This window comes from Gekko japonicus, unplaced genomic scaffold (genome assembly GCF_001447785.1).
Source record: "Gekko japonicus isolate JY-2015 unplaced genomic scaffold, Gekko_japonicus_V1.1 scaffold479, whole genome shotgun sequence".
Lineage (NCBI taxonomy): Eukaryota > Metazoa > Chordata > Lepidosauria > Squamata > Gekkonidae > Gekko > Gekko japonicus.
Genome location: NW_015169185.1, coordinates 422,538 through 438,100, shown reverse-complemented (window position 1 = coordinate 438,100; position 15,563 = coordinate 422,538). Strand labels below are relative to the sequence as shown.

At 43.3% G+C, this 15,563-nt stretch overlaps 1 protein-coding gene across 1 annotated transcript in view; it reads left to right on the top strand.

Moving 5' to 3' along the window:
* The window catches only part of PGM1 (phosphoglucomutase 1), a 46,698-nt gene extending 36,218 nt beyond the window's left edge, over positions 1-10,480 (top strand). The window contains 4 exon segments of the mRNA XM_015416178.1: positions 4,062-4,197; positions 6,066-6,249; positions 8,838-8,972; positions 9,807-10,480. Coding sequence (XP_015271664.1) covers positions 4,062-4,197; positions 6,066-6,249; positions 8,838-8,972; positions 9,807-9,896 — 545 coding nt within the window. The 3' untranslated portion in view covers positions 9,897-10,480.
* The last annotated feature ends 5,083 nt before the right edge of the window (positions 10,481-15,563 follow it).

The window sequence follows — 15,563 nt, the reverse complement described above, 5'->3', positions numbered from 1 at the left end:
ATAGGGGCCACCACTACCACCGCCACCAATGAGGTGGACAACATCGGGGTAAGGATGGCCCAGGAAGATCTGCCACAATTTCTGCGTGGCCACTGGATTTACCTGGTTGAGCTACATGATAACATCACCCTGGAGAACCATCTGGAGACCATCTTGTTAGACTGAGTATAATTTTATTAACTGTCATGATTGTTTTATTGCTTTTATCTGTTGTATATGGGCTTTGCCCCTTGTAAGCCGCCCTGAGCCCACTCTGCGGGGAGGGTGGGGTATAAATCTTAATTAATAAATAAATAAATAGTGAGCATGAAGCCCCCTCATACCAAGATAGCCATGCAGGGAATAATACAGGCATTTGTTCTTGTTGTTCAGTCGCACAGTTGAGTCCGACTCTTTGCGACCCCATGGATCATCTCCCGCCGTCCTCTGAAGTTGGCTCAATTTCATGTTCGTTGCATCAATGACACTGTCTAACCATCTCATCCTTTGCCGTCCCCGTCTTCTTTGACCTTCAATCTGTCCCAGCATCAGGGTCTTCTCCAGTGAGTGCTCCCTTCTCATTTGGTGGCCAAAGTATTTGAGCTTCAGTTTCATTATCTGGCCTTCCAGGGAACAGTCAGGGTTGATTTCTTTGAGGATTGACTGATTTGTTCTTCTTGCAGTCCAAGGGACTCTCAAGAGTCTTCTCCAGCACCATAGTTCAAAAGAATCTATTCTTCGGCGCTCGGCCTTCCTTATAGTCCAACTCTCGCAGCCATACATGACTACTGGGAATACCATTGCTTTGACCATGCGGACTTTTGTTGGCAGGGTGATGTCTCTACTTTTTATCATGCTGTTTAGGTTCGCCATCGCTTTCCTCCCAAGGAGCAGGCGTCTTTTAATTTCATGGCTGCAGTCACAGTCTGCGGTGATCTGGGATCCCAGGAACGTGAAGTCTGTCACTACTTCCACGACTTCCCCTTCTATTTGCCAAGGAGTGATGGGGCCGGATGCCATGATCTTAGTTTTTTTGATGTTGAGCTTCAAGCCCACTTTTGCGCTCTCCTCTTTTACCCTGAGCAAGAGGCTCTTTAGGTCCTCTTCACTTTCTGCCATTAGAGTGGTATCGTCTGCATATCTGAGGTTGTTGATCTTTTCCCCAGCAATCTTAATTCCCTCTTGTGATTCATCCAGGCCAGCATTTCGCATGATGTACTCTGCATATATATTAAATAAGCAAGGTGACAATATACATCCTTGTCGTACTCCTTTTCCTATGCTGAACCAATCAGTTGTTCCATATCCGGTTCTAACTGTCGCTTCTTGGCCCTTATACAGGTTTCTCAAGAGACATGTGAGGTGGTCTGGTACTCCCATCTCTTTAAGGACCTGCCATAGTTTGTTGTGATCCACACAGTCAAAGGCTTTAGCATAGTCAATGAAGCAGAAGTAGATGTTTTTCTGGTACTCTCTTGCTTTCTCCATAATCCAGCGGATGTTGGCAATTTGATCTCTCGTTCCTCTACCTCTTCTAAACCCAGCTTGTACTTCTGGCAGTTCTCTATCCACGTACTGTTGAAGCCTAGCTTGTAGGATCTTGAGCAGGACCTTGCTAGCGTGTGATATGAGTGCAATTGTGCGATAGTTTGAACATTCCTTGGCATTGCCCTTCTTTGGGATTGGAATGTATACTGACCTTTTCCAATCCTGTGGCCACTGTTGCGTTTTCCAAATTTGCTGGCAAATTGAGTGCAGCACTTTAACAGCATCATCCTTTAAGACTTTGAATAGCTCAGCTGGAATACCATCACCTCCACTAGCTTTGTTGTTAGTAATGCTTTCTAAGGCATAAGGCATAATATTTCCCCTTTTCTCCTTGCACAGGCAGGCTGTTCCCATCTAGCCATTCCACTTCTGTTCAGTCAAGGAACACGAGCTTGGATCTTCCTTGTAATGATCTGACATAGCGGCTGCAGGTGTCCCTGTTTAAGACATGCTGAAGCCCTGAGCTGTGTCAAGTTTAAGAGGCCCATGGCATTACAAAACAAAATGTATTATTCTAACATTGACATTTAGTAATATTTTCTGCATTCAGAGGGCCATCATAATCTGAGCCCTTCAGTTGTAGCTCACTTAGCTTGTGCATAAATCCAGTGCTGCCTTTGTGAACATCACATGAGGAGGGGAAGAGAAACAAGACTGGTGCCTGCCCATGGAGCGGGCAGGAATTTTTTGGGCCTCACTCAGATTGGCCAAGAGGGGGCCTTTTTTTGCCTGCTCCACATGGTCAGAAGGGGTGAGGTATAAATAGGCGTGGTAAAGCTGGTTAGGCCCTAACTGGGAAGGTGGGGAAAACACAGGTTGAGGGGATTTAGAATTGGCAAGCACTCTGGGATATTAGCGATGGGGGGTCCTTATACTGGGTAATTATAGGCTTTGCAATGAGGGTGGGTTTGCACTGTTAGGAGGCTTGCTTTGCAAGCAAAATGCAACCCATGCTTTAATGTGTTTGTGCAGATCAGCTTATGTATAAATAAAATTCCCAGTTTAACCCATAACTTGTGTAGTGTTCCATTTGAGGGGTGGGTGGGAAATAGGGTTGCCAAATGAAAAAATCCTACCGGCGGGGGAGCGTCCTGCTGCTCCGGGAGCCGGTCTGGAACGTGTGCGCGCGCGCCGCCGGAGCGTCACCGGAAGTTACGTCACACGCTGGGCGGGGCCACGCCATTTGAGGGGAAAACAAAGAGTTTTCCCCTCAAATGGCGTGGCCCCGCCCCCAGCGTGCGACGTCACTTCCAGTGACTCGCACGCTGGGGCGGGGTTCCCCCTGGGCCCCAATTCCCTGGCATCTGGGAACGGAGCCTCCGGGGCGGGGGATTTCCGCCCTACCGGGGGAGTTGGCAGCCCTAGTGGGAAAAGCTCTGTTCAGCCCTTTGGTGGATCTCTCCAAATAAAATTGCTGCTGTGGACTGCCTTGAGTTCGCTTCACATTCTTTTTTAAAGCTCTTAGTCTGATGGTAATAGACAAAAGTATAGTGTGATGTATAAGAATTTGTGATGGTAGAATTTATGCTATAAAATAATGTCTGTCATCAGAATTCAAAGTTCCCCACTTCAAAAACATTGAGCAAATGAACTGAGGGATACATCAGCGGAACTCAGTTTGAGCTGCAGAAGAGTCGGCTGTATATCTGGCAAGGCAGAGATGATATATGGAAAGAGCTGAGATTAACTAAAGATCTGATGCTTTGCAATGGAGTAATTCCATGTAAAAACATATATATGTTGTTTATTGCTGGAGAATTGGGATTAAGAAGTAGAAAGGTGACAGCCAAACAGTATACATACCCAAGTGCAGGCAAGTCAGTATTGTGCACTCACAAGGTTGGAGAATGGGGCTGTCACCATATTCCCTAACACTAGCCTGGACATTCTTAACTTGGAATTCTATGTACTCTAGTCGAAATCAATTTCTAGCAATTTGCTTAGAATGAAGTAACTCTGCACTGTAAAACTTTAAAAGTGTCTTTCTTCTAGTTTCATGGCCTCCTAGATCTTTAGTTCACAACTAGAAGGCTACCTACAAAAGACATTAGGCCTCTTCTTGCAGGACATCACAAGGTCAAGTGTGCAGACAACGAAGCCTACAAAGCAAGGGACAGCATAAGTTAAAGCAATCTTTAATTTTTCCCCACACAATTGAAAAATGACTTAAGTTTAGCTGAAAGTAAAAACACCTTTTGTTATATAAGTGATGGTGACTCTGATTAGAAATAGTGTTTTGTTTTGAAGATTGGATTAATCTTTCTTCCTATAGTTGACCTTTGTTAGCAATAAATGTTTTGTCATTTGCCAGGTTCGTGACCATAGTATGCAAGGTGTGTTAATTGCATTCAGCTAAACTCCTCAAACTTTGTTTCAGCTTTAGGGGTTCAAATTAGTGTCATGTTATTTCTGATGCATCCGTTCAGTCCCTCTCTCTTCATGCAGCCATCTACTGTAGCTGATGGACTAGAAGAATATCATTGTTAACACAACCTGTGCCTTATGTCATTTGTTTCTGGACTTTGTGTTTGCAGGGTCTGATCATATTCGTGAAAAAGATGGACTTTGGGCTGTCTTGGCATGGCTGTCAATCATAGCTGTCCGTAAACAAAGCGTAGAAGAGATCTTGAAAGATCACTGGCAAAAATATGGGAGGAACTTCTTCACAAGGTGAGGATTAGTCTGGCAAATTCACCTGGATGGAAAGTATGCAGTTGTCATGAAGAGTGATTATGAAAACGAGACATTCCGTAACCCCTTCTTCCATAAAAACAATGATCATGCAAATGGTAGCTTTCAGAGTCCAAATTCTCTACTAATTTTTAAATCTCATTATATACTGGATTTTGCTGTTGCATAATTCATGAGAGCCTGTAATTAAATTAAGTCACAGCATTGAGTTCTGGACTGGTAATTATTCAGGACAATTATGTCCAACAAAATACAAATTGTGGAAGTCCTCATGTACAGATTTTGTATGTTTGATTCTGAACACAGTATTAGAATGTGTTGTAGAATTTTCTTTTTTAACATGTTTATGTGCAAAGGGGAGCATAGTGGCAGAAGGAGAGATGGTATGTGAAAGTGGCTAGAAGCCCTGAGGAGACAGCTATGCAGGATATTGCCATTGCAGTAGGATTGAAGAGACTCTGTGTGTGGGACACTTTGTTCTTCTGAATTCCTCTCTGGTTTTACATCCCCTTCAAACCCCTTGAAAGATTATTCCCATGGCCACTGGAGGAACAAAGGCACAGGTTGGAAGGGTCGGGGGTGAGAAGGACAAAGTGGTGAAATTGTTCTTCTTCCTCTTCTGCCAGCACAGCTTTGCTGAGGAAATAAGTTGATTGTATCTCTTTGTCTGTCTTCACTGTAGCCTGCTGACTGGCTCTCATGGCTGTTCATTTGTACAGGTCCTGCAACCACAGTTCAGACTGGCAGTTTGGCCCGACAGCCAAATGTTTCAGAAGCATTTCACTAGCGGATTAAAGGGGCAGGTTCACACAGGCACAGCTGTCCGGCGTCCCCCAGCCGTACTCAAGCACTCTTGTACCGCTTCCCTCCCGAGTTTTAAAAGTACCTTGTGGAAGTGGTAGCAAACCGTGTGGAGAGTGGGTTGATTCCAGTTCCCTGATGTGTGAACGCAAGCACTGTAAGGCGGGAACAACCCACAGTCGTTGATAATAGGCGCTGGCTGTTTCTGTGGCAGGCGCCCATGCACATAGGCGCATGCAGCAGAGAGCAGAAACAGCCACTAACAGCCCGCCAGGGGCGGGCCAACAGTACAAACGCTCCCTTGCACTTCCTCCATGGTATCCTCCTGCTTCATTTGCTGCAGTGTGAATGGGAATACCACGACCAAGCCGTTCCGGGTCTGCTTTGACGCGTCTCCCTAGCGCTGCAAACTGCCAGTCTGAACGCGGCCAGGAATTATCGCTGGGGAGGCGGGGGGTGGAAAGAACTGCCAGAAAGGAGAGGAACATGGGAAATCTTGGTATACCTTCTGCATATGGGTGGTAGAATACTTCCCAGTGTCATTGTAGCACCAGAGTTGCTGTTGCCATTCCTTGCCTATGTTTACACAGGGGAGCTCTGTGGGTGCGGTGATTTTAGGGGAGCTTTGGCAAACTGTGCTCCTAGATCAAACGATACCATGTATTAGGTTTTCAGGTACAGGAATGTGGATTGTTGTTTCAGCTTCTGTCTGTAAGAAAAGAGAAAAAAGCCCACAAATGTTGTGCCCAGCACTCAGACCCTCTGTTTGCACTATTTACCTGGCTGATCTTTCCCTGTCCCACTCCAGTCCAGATGCTGCCTTATCCTTGAACAATATTAAGTTGGGATTTCAATTATAAAATAATTCTGTGGTTTCACTGCCCCTAATTTTTTAAAATCAAGAATTTGAGAGTTATCATTTATCATGAAAAAGCACATAGCAAGAGCCACATTAAAAACTAAAGTTTAAAAATGAAGCATACGAAGGGGGCTTTGCACTCCGTAGGTTTCTGTCTTTGTCTGATTAAAGTCTCCTTGTCTTCTAGATATGACTATGAAGAAGTGGATGCTGAGAGTGCAAATAAGATGATGAAGGATCTAGAGACAATATTCTTTGATCGTTCCTTCGTGGGGAAAAAGCTATCAGCTGGTGACAAATCATACACTGTAGACAAAGCCGATAACTTTGAGTACAGTGATCCCGTGGATGGAAGCATCTCAAGAAACCAGGTAGATAGTGTAATAAGAGTAAATAGATTTAAACGTTTAGATGTATTCTGTTGCTATAAATTTAATAATGATGTCCTTAGATATTTCTATAGTGTCCAGTCTTGATAAACCATTTCATTGTTGTATTTGCTTCCATTTTGTAGCCAAAAAGACCAAAGTTATGCTGCTACCCCGATATACTGTTATGATATGGAAAGTGTAAAAACCCTATAGTCATCATGTTTTACCACTGCATGACCACAAAAGGCTGCTATGCTAGAAGGTGACCACTAGGCTATAGGAGCATGTTCCTATACCTTCTGTATAGGGTGAAAAGTGCTATAAGAACCTCTGTAGGTAACCTGATACCTTAAGAACCTGATACCTAAGGCATCTGTGATTTGATGCAGACTGCCAAGAATGGTTATCATGATCTATGAAGAAAGGTTAAAGTGCTTGGGGCTCTTTAGCTTGGAGAAACAATGACTGAGGGGTGCCATGGAAGAGGTTTACGAGATTATGCATGGGAGAGAAAGAAGTACTTTTCTCCCTTTCTCACACCACAAGAACTCGTGGGCACTCAATGCAATTGCTGAGCAGTCAGGTTAGAATAGATAAAAGGAAGTACTTCTTCACCCAAAGAGTGATTAACACATGGAATTCACTGCCACAGGAGGTGGTGACGGCTACAAGCATGAACGGCTTCAAGAGGGAATTGGATAAATATATGGAGCAGAGGTCCATCAGTGGCTATTAGCCACAAGGTATATATAGGAATTCTCGATCTGGGGCAAGTGATGCACTGTATTCTTGGTGCTTGGGGGGGGGCAACAGTGGGAGGGCGTCTAGTGTCCTGGCCCCACTGGTAGACCTGCTGATGGCACCTGGTATTTTTGACCACTGTGTGACAGAGTGTTGGATTGGATGGGCCATTGGCCATTGGCCTGATCCATCATTGGCTTCTCTTATGTTCTTATGATCTTGTTCCCATTCACAGCAAAGACAAATTCACATCTGAGCTCAATTGCAAAGGGGTGGTAGGACAATGAGTTGGTTCATAGCAACTGCCTGGACTTTCAAAGCATTCCTGTTCTCTTCAGTTAAACTCTCTGGGAAATAATTTGGCCTCAGCTTCCTAGTAGCCTCTGTAAAAGGAAATCAGATGTGACTGAGGCCAGGTTTATTGATGGTTACATCCTTGGTTGTGCCATGTCACATGACCATGTTCCAGAATGCAGCCCCCCCCCATGTCTGCTCCCCCCCCGCTCTGTCTCTTCTTTTAGCTCCTTTCCCAAGTCTGTTTGACCTGCATCCTGTCTAATTCTCTCTGTGTGCTCTTTTGCACTGTCTGCCAGCCGTGCACTGTCTGCCAACCATGTGTTTTCCTGCTCCAGTGCAAACTTCCTTAATCCTTCCACACTACTTACATCCTGGCAAGTCCCTGCTATACATAAATAGAATACTTGGATTCACTGATTAATGTTACTCTTTGTTAAAACATGTTATGTGATTATTAGAAGTCATTCAGGGCAAGTTTTCAGTTAATGTACACTTCACCATTTAACCTGTAAATGCAAAAGAGATTCTGCAAAAAGCATTTGCCTGGTATCCACATTCTTACTTACTTATGTTTATTAGCTTCTATGACCAAAGGTCTTAAGCTCAATTATAAAAAATGAATATACAACATTAGCCTCATAATACGAACTTTACAATAAAAGTTTACATTCGAAGTAATCAAATCTAAAAGATCTAAAATGTCAAAACAGAAGTCATTAATAAAATTATAATTCATTTAAATATTCATTTAAATCCTAATAACTGGGTGCATACCAAATTCTGTTACAGTTGGGGTATCCACATTCTATCTTTGCCAGTTGGTGTGGAGTTCAGGCAGACTGGTATCTGCAAGCTGCTGGCAATTTCAGCTGAAGACTTCAAAATTCAAGCTGTTTTCTGTTTATAAATAAATGGTGTATCTCTTTGCCTTTCTTTCATGAAACCTATCCTGCAGCAGACTCAGCTAAACCTAGTGCACATATTACGTTTTCTCCAGGTATGAAGTTCAGGGCAAGCCCTGTGTTCCCCGCAAACAAAGGATAGCAATGCCTCAGCTATAACATCTTCCCATTGCTTTGCTGAATTAACATGAAGATGTGCCCTGATTAACAATGCCCCATCATTATAAGAATGCTGAGGTACTGCAGAAATTAGGTCGTTTATAGATACAGATATATATAAACAAACTTGGTCTAAAAGTACATTTTGCTGGAAAAGAAACAAGGGAGAAATGAAATACAAAAATATTAATAAGAATATTAAAAATATTAATAAGAATATTAAAAAATAATTTTCTTCAGTAGAAGTATACTTTCGTGCTCTTGCAGCTCTGTACATCAGAATGGAAATTTGGAATGCTAATTCCCCAGACAAAAGTGACTGGGGAATGATTAGGGTCACCAAAGCCAGCCAGTTGTCACACAAGGATCTGTTTACCTCTTTGTGCTCAGAAATGGTTAGTGAGGAAATACTCTTCCAGGATAACCATACTTTTATTGAAGTAAATCTCTTGAATGTGTCTCTGTGTTTCCCCCCCCTTGTCTTGGTAGGGTTTGAGGCTCATCTTTGCTGATGGTTCTCGCATAATCTTTAGATTAAGTGGCACAGGAAGTGCTGGAGCAACTGTGCGGCTGTATATTGACAGCTATGAAAAAGATCCTCCCAAAATATATGAAGATCCACAGGTATGGTTAATAAGCATGCTCTCCATATCATTTTATTCCTTTCTGTCTCTTCTTGCATGTCACAAGACAGAGACGTCTGTATGGTCAGAAGAACTGGTATAGGTCCATAAACTTACTTAATATTCATCTTCTGTAGGGTTGCCAAGTCCCTGCTGTATGCACAGCGGGGGACTCCAGCCGCAGTCCGGGAGCGTGCGCGCGACGTGGAGCACACGCGCGATGCAACCATGTCACCCGGAAGTGATGCAGCTGCGTCGGGGGTGGGGCCGCGGTCATCCGAGGGAAAAAAATAGAGTTTTCCCTCGGAGGGGGACATTTGGGGCTGCTATGGGATAGGGAAGCAAGAAAGTTGCACTTAGCAAACATAAATCCTTCAGTCTTCAGAACACTCTATTTGATCCAGACCTGTGGATTGGGTCCAAAGGTGCTGTCCCACTGGCATAGCAGTATTTACACTAGCAGGGCAGCATTTCTCTTGGCAGAGGAAGAAAGGAGATTTTTGCCCATTCTCCCTCTGACTGCAGATTCTCCATTCTCACACAACCAGTGCTAATTAAGAGGGTCCTCACTTTCCAGAGCAGAGGTTCAGGGGACTTGGTGGACTGTGGCAGGAGGAGGCAGGTGTGAAAGTCTCATTCTAAGAGGTCACATGGATTCTGCTCTGTCTGGGTTGATAGGACCGGTTACGCCGGTTTCTAGATCTGACATTTATCCTTCTGCACAAGGTTTGTGAGCAAGCCTTGAAGATAATTTTTTGAATTATTAGCATTATGCCATTTTTACTGATGTGTGTTCTTTGTTCTCCTTTCTGTTCCTTTTTCACTTTCTTTGCAGGTCATGTTAGCTCCCCTCATCTCCATTGCACTGAAGCTTTCTCAACTTCATGAGAGAACCAGCCGCACTGGCCCCACTGTCATCACATAAACACAAAACCTGAAGCTGCTGAAATAGATGACTTGGAGTGGCTGGCAACTGAGAGTTGGGATCAGCTAGTCTTCCTTTCTGTTATCAAATGTATCCCTAAAACTGCTAATACTATTTAAAAAGCACGATGAAGTGAGAAAAGAATAGGTGTCATTTTTTTTAAAAAAGAGCAAAGTTTACACTATGTGTATGCTGATATACATTGTCTTTTTATTGTCACTTGTTGCCTTTCTGATTCGTGCATAGTACTTAGTATGCCCCTTTTGATTTAGCAGGAGTTAAAACAAATATGCTGTATTAAAAACAACAGAGGGAGTTAATCCTGTTCCCCTGTCTTTTTCAGAAGTTCCTGAATTGCATCTGCACAAAGGGCCTTTTCTTGGCAATGTGTAGACTTTCTTTTAATCTCTGTGCCACAAAGTATGCAATCACTGTGACTGACTGTCTGCTCCCCCTTCTCTGGAACATCCTGTTTCAAAGAATATCATTTGAACTCTGTGCCACAATCTGCTGTACAAAGGCCCTGCCATGGAAATCAGCATTAATACAAGCATTGCAAAATATTAAAATGAAATGTAGCAGTATCACTGTGGAATGATTTTCTTTTTTCATGAATGCAATACGGCAGACACTAATTGTACTGAACCCCCGCCCCCCTATTCATTCTGCATTTGGCACAAAAAAGCTAGGCTCTTCTGGATATGACTAATTCCTCCTTGCCCTTTCATCCCATGTTTGTTAATATAGGTTATCCCCTACTTGATCTAGTCTCAGTCTTCGCCTTGATGGGCAGTGTATGGTTCTCAACCATGCTTCCTTCTGTTCCACCCCTATTCCTGTTATGCTCATATCCTGGAGTTGTACTGCCATTGAAATATATCAAGTAGAAGCCTACTTGGGGGGGGGGGATGATGCTGTCTGCCCCCAGAGAACCAGCCACTCAAGCTTACTGAGAAGAGAGCATCTTTCTAGTTCACTTCAAGTAAGACTTCTGGAATTTGTGGGTAGCAATCATAATAGCTGATCTGGGAGACAAGTTTAAATCTGAAAAACAAGCTAAAAAGATGCCATTTCCCTCTTTTCTTGCAGATGCTTTTCTTCCCACTCTAGTTGTCTCCATCTCAAAGAAGTGCTTTGAAGAAAAGCTCTGCAGCCAGAGTCACAGATGAGAGCACTTCAGGGCATGTGGGTGAGAGTGATCACTGATGGGCAATGAAGGCACCAATAACCTCATGGATATATAATAATATGAAACGATTTGGCATCTGTTAGCATGTATACAATTACAGTCTTGTTGGGAAGTTAGTACTGTTGAAATCTGTGGAATTAGTTACTCCCCCCCCCCCCAAGGCACAGGACCAGGCTGCATAAGAATTTTTGCATTAGCCAGACGACCAGCTTGATCAGCCTGCTGATAGTAATAAGATACAGATGGATTCAGCCAGCTTGAGAGAGCCAGTCAGCCCTTTCTCCAAGTAGTTCCTTTTTAATTTCCTCAAGTTGTTAGCCGAATTGCTTTATTTACAGCAATTGGCAATTTATAAATGGGTTCTTGCCAACTATACCAAGGTCCTGTTTCCACCAAGGGTTACCGGTAAAAGATTCAAGTCGGTTGTAGTTAAAATAAATGTCTTTTACTTAAAAATATATCTCATACAAACAATACTGATTCACTCACACATTCAATCAAGTTCCTTAGAAATACATATTAAAATAAGCATATTTGCATTAGCAGGTAGGGTGATGGTGGGCAATACTTATCTGTTTTGCAGCTTGGTTGTTCCAATGAAGAATGGATGGGAAGAAATAGAAAATAAAGGGATCCACACTACCAGAACTAGCTGGATTGTGTGGGGGTCTCTTGACTGCAGATCAAGAGTTCAAAGTAGAGGCAAGGGTTGGGGATAGCAAGTGGGACTCAAGGGGAGTAAAAAGCAGATAGGGGTTGTTGCAGGGATTGCTAGCTAGGAAGGGCCAGGTGAATGGTCCTTTCTTTTTATAGGGGGTTCAAGAGATGAGTTGTGGCTGTGCCAACCTCTTGACCCACCTACCTATCGGTCCATCCCAAAAACAATCCTATTGGTTGCATGTAGGGAGGGGTGGTTACCTAAAAGGAGTGGCCAATATTGTAATCTCTTACTCAGAGTATGGCATCTGGGCAGGTGTGAAACCTTGGCGTCAAGATGCTCCATTGTAGTGTTGATGAAGCTGGCCATTCTATTGATAACCAAATGTCCATTTGGCAGGAAATGCCTTCTCAGGAACAAAGCAGTGATGGGTAGCACATGACTGCAACTATTTCTGCAATGGGGGCTGTCTCTTCTCAAAGCTGTTGTTTTCTCATTGCCCACAATAATGGAGGTTTGTGCTTCTTCACCAGGCTGGGTAACTGTGTAGCTGAAACCTTATTTACATGTAAGGCATGTGCAGGCACCTTCTATGTGTTGCATCACAACAGGTGACTTCGTGTACAGTCTTCTGAGCCTATGTGTGTGTGTGCACAGTCCATTGTGTGTAGCAATAAATATAGTCCATAAAGCAAATATCAATCTCATTCGCTAACAAAGTAACATTTCCTTTCCTTATGAAGCTGCCAAGATGGGAATGGCAGAAAATGTACAGGTCTGCAACATTTAACAGTAACAATGAATGACTATCCTGTGAATTCTTTTATCAGGTCTAATGTGGTAATGCATACGCATCACCCAGAATGTATTGCCTAGAATGGCAAAGTCTGATCATGATTTCCTGTTCTACAGACATCAGCAACAGAGGTGCTTTTCCAGATGTTTTTCTTTTTCACAGCTTGATATGCCATTTCCTATACTTGAATGATGCTCTTCTGTCCTCAAAGAGGAATGCAACAAGAAGAGGCTGGCTAGTTGACCTTACCTTATAATTGCCAGCACCACCTTGAAAAATGACACGTCTCCTAGTAGAAAGCTTGTGTTTCAAAGATTCAGCAACTGTACAGAAGAGTGGTGTACTCTGTAAAACTTTATTTATACCCTGCTTTTCTCCAAAACAGGCACCCAAAGTGGCTTACAACTCTGTTCTGTCCTCCATTTTCATCCTTGTAACAGCTCAGTGATATAGGTTAGGTTGAGAGTCAGAGAGTGACTGGGCTGGGTTTGCACAGCCTTGTTTCTAGGGCAGAATAGAAATTTTTAACATGGGTCTCCCTTAGGCTACTCTAACAGTACATTGACTTGGTTCCCAGTATGTTTGATTGTTTAAGCCCTTTAATTTTATTTGATTCTTAATGATGAAAATGTGTACAGATTTCAAGCTATATAGAAGTCCTAGGGATAGTTCAGCTCAACTAGGATTTTAAAGTGTCTCTAGCAATTCCTACCCAGCTGGACTAGATTTTATCTACTGTTCTCTTTATGCCCCCCCTCCTCCCCCATCTCCATTAACAGTTTGGCCCAAACTTAAGTGACGTTACAGAGTAAGAACAATAACAGATCAGGGCCTTCCTCAAAGGTTTCTAATAGCTGCGTAGTCTGATTGCTTGCACTTTGCCACTAATAATGGAGTCTAATTTCCATACTACACTGCTCTATTTTTCTACAAGTGTCAAGAGCCATTAGCATAAGGCATTGCTGTGCTTTTTGCAAAACTAATCATCCTGCAAGCGCAGTCTCTCCTGCCAAAATAGTCCAGATGGAGCACGTAATGAGGCCTCCAAATTATTCTTGGGTGTGTCTTGGTCCCCCTCCCCTTTTGATGTGAAAGCTAAATTCAAGATTGTACATGACAGGTTTGAAAAGCAGAGACTTATTTGCTCTCACCTTAATGCTGTGACACAAGTTTGAACCTTAACAGTAAAGCGAGAAAAAAAATCCCGCTTTCTCCTGTATAGAAGTAAGAGCTGCAATTGGTGCATTAAAAAACAAACAAACCTGTACTAACTTGCAACACTATCTACAACTGCAAAAAGTACTCTCCAAATATATGTGAAATGTATCATAATAAAAACACATCATTTTGAGGTACTTGGTTGCGCCATGTGAAGATGTTGAGCATTCTTTTAGGCTCTGTTGAGCCCCATGTCATTGATTGTAATGTTATGGAAGTTTAACAGAGATTTAAGAGTTTGGGGGCAGATAGGGCAGTAAAGTTAAACTGAGGTTCTCCATCACCTCCATATCACAGGAAAACATTGCATGTGCCATTCCAATAAAAATGCAGTATTTGTTTATTTAGAACATATATGTATACGTGCCACCTGCTTACAACATGAAACAATTAATCACCACCCCAAGTAAAAAAAGCATGCAGACATGGTACATGACCTGTAGAGGCTGCTGTGGGCTCTACAAAAGTTGGAACTCAAGCCGTTAGTTGGATGTCTGGTGGTCAGGGCTGGAAACATAAGAGTCTTCACTTGCCCCCCACAGACGGAATAACGAGACGGACAACAGTTTGGATCGGACTTCCGGTTTTGGTGGCACAAATGGCAGTCGCACTCTCGGGACGCTCCCGGAGTCGACCCACCCACGCGCGGTTGGGGGGGGATCCGCACAAGTGGAGACTCTAAGGAGCCTTAGTTAAAGGCTCCGAACCAGGGGGCGCACTGGGGAAGTGCCTCTTTACCGACCCGTTGGTCAGAAATTGAGGCTCGCCCCATGCCCCGAAGGCCCCGCCACGGCAGTGCCTCGTAAGGGGACTAGCAACGCCACCGGACTTCGCAGAGTGATGAAGCGAACGAACGTTTAAAAGTGAAAGTGAAACGGCTGCAAACTGTGAGTTGTCGATCGAAAGCATGGAAAAAGATATAAGCGCATTCCCCCCCTATCAAACAAGCGTAAGGGAGGAGAGTGGAAAGCCCCCCCCACTAGACCAGGACTATAAGCGGAGTAAGGGGGGAGTGAAAATTTAAAGTAGTGAAGTTACCTTTTGGGGAATTTGCCAAAGCGAAGAAAAGGGATTGTTTCCCAAGCAGTGCGGCACGGACTTTTTAAAAGTAAACAAATAGCCAAGATGTCGGGGCCCAAAAGAGACAAGGAGAAGGAAAAGCAAGTTAAGAAGCTGATAGCAACTTCCGGCCCTAGCTCCCGCCTTTCCGGCGCGGCTGTCAATCATCAAGAAAGTGAGATGCTTCGCCCTCTGCTGGACCAGATGCAGAAAATCAGTCAAACTTTAGTAAGCATGCAGTCAATAGACGCAATTAACGGATACAGCCAAGAAAATGGAGGAGATTGCAAAGAAATGTCTGGTATCAACAGAAGATACACAGAAAATCAAGAAGAAGGTCAGCAAAATGGAAAAGAAGCAAGAATTGCAAGAAAATAAGTTATTGATCTTACAAATGGAAAAATCAAATTTGACTCTCCGGTTTCAAGGAATCCAGGAGGTTGAAAAAGAAGATCTCAGAAGCATACTAACGGAAGCGTTGGCACCACTGATGGGCAGTGAAGCGGATAAATTAAGCAAGGAAATGGATCTGGTATACAGATCCTATTCTAACTTTACAAAGAAAAATAATCTGCCAGCTGAAGTGGTTGTCAAATTTACTAAACAACGTGTCAGAGATCAGATTTTGAAAGCGACATCAGCAACACCCTTGAAGATTGGAGAGCAAGTTATAAGGATTTAAAAAGATGTACCATTTGAAATTCGACAGAAGCGGAAGGCATATAAAGGACTGACCACATTCTTGAA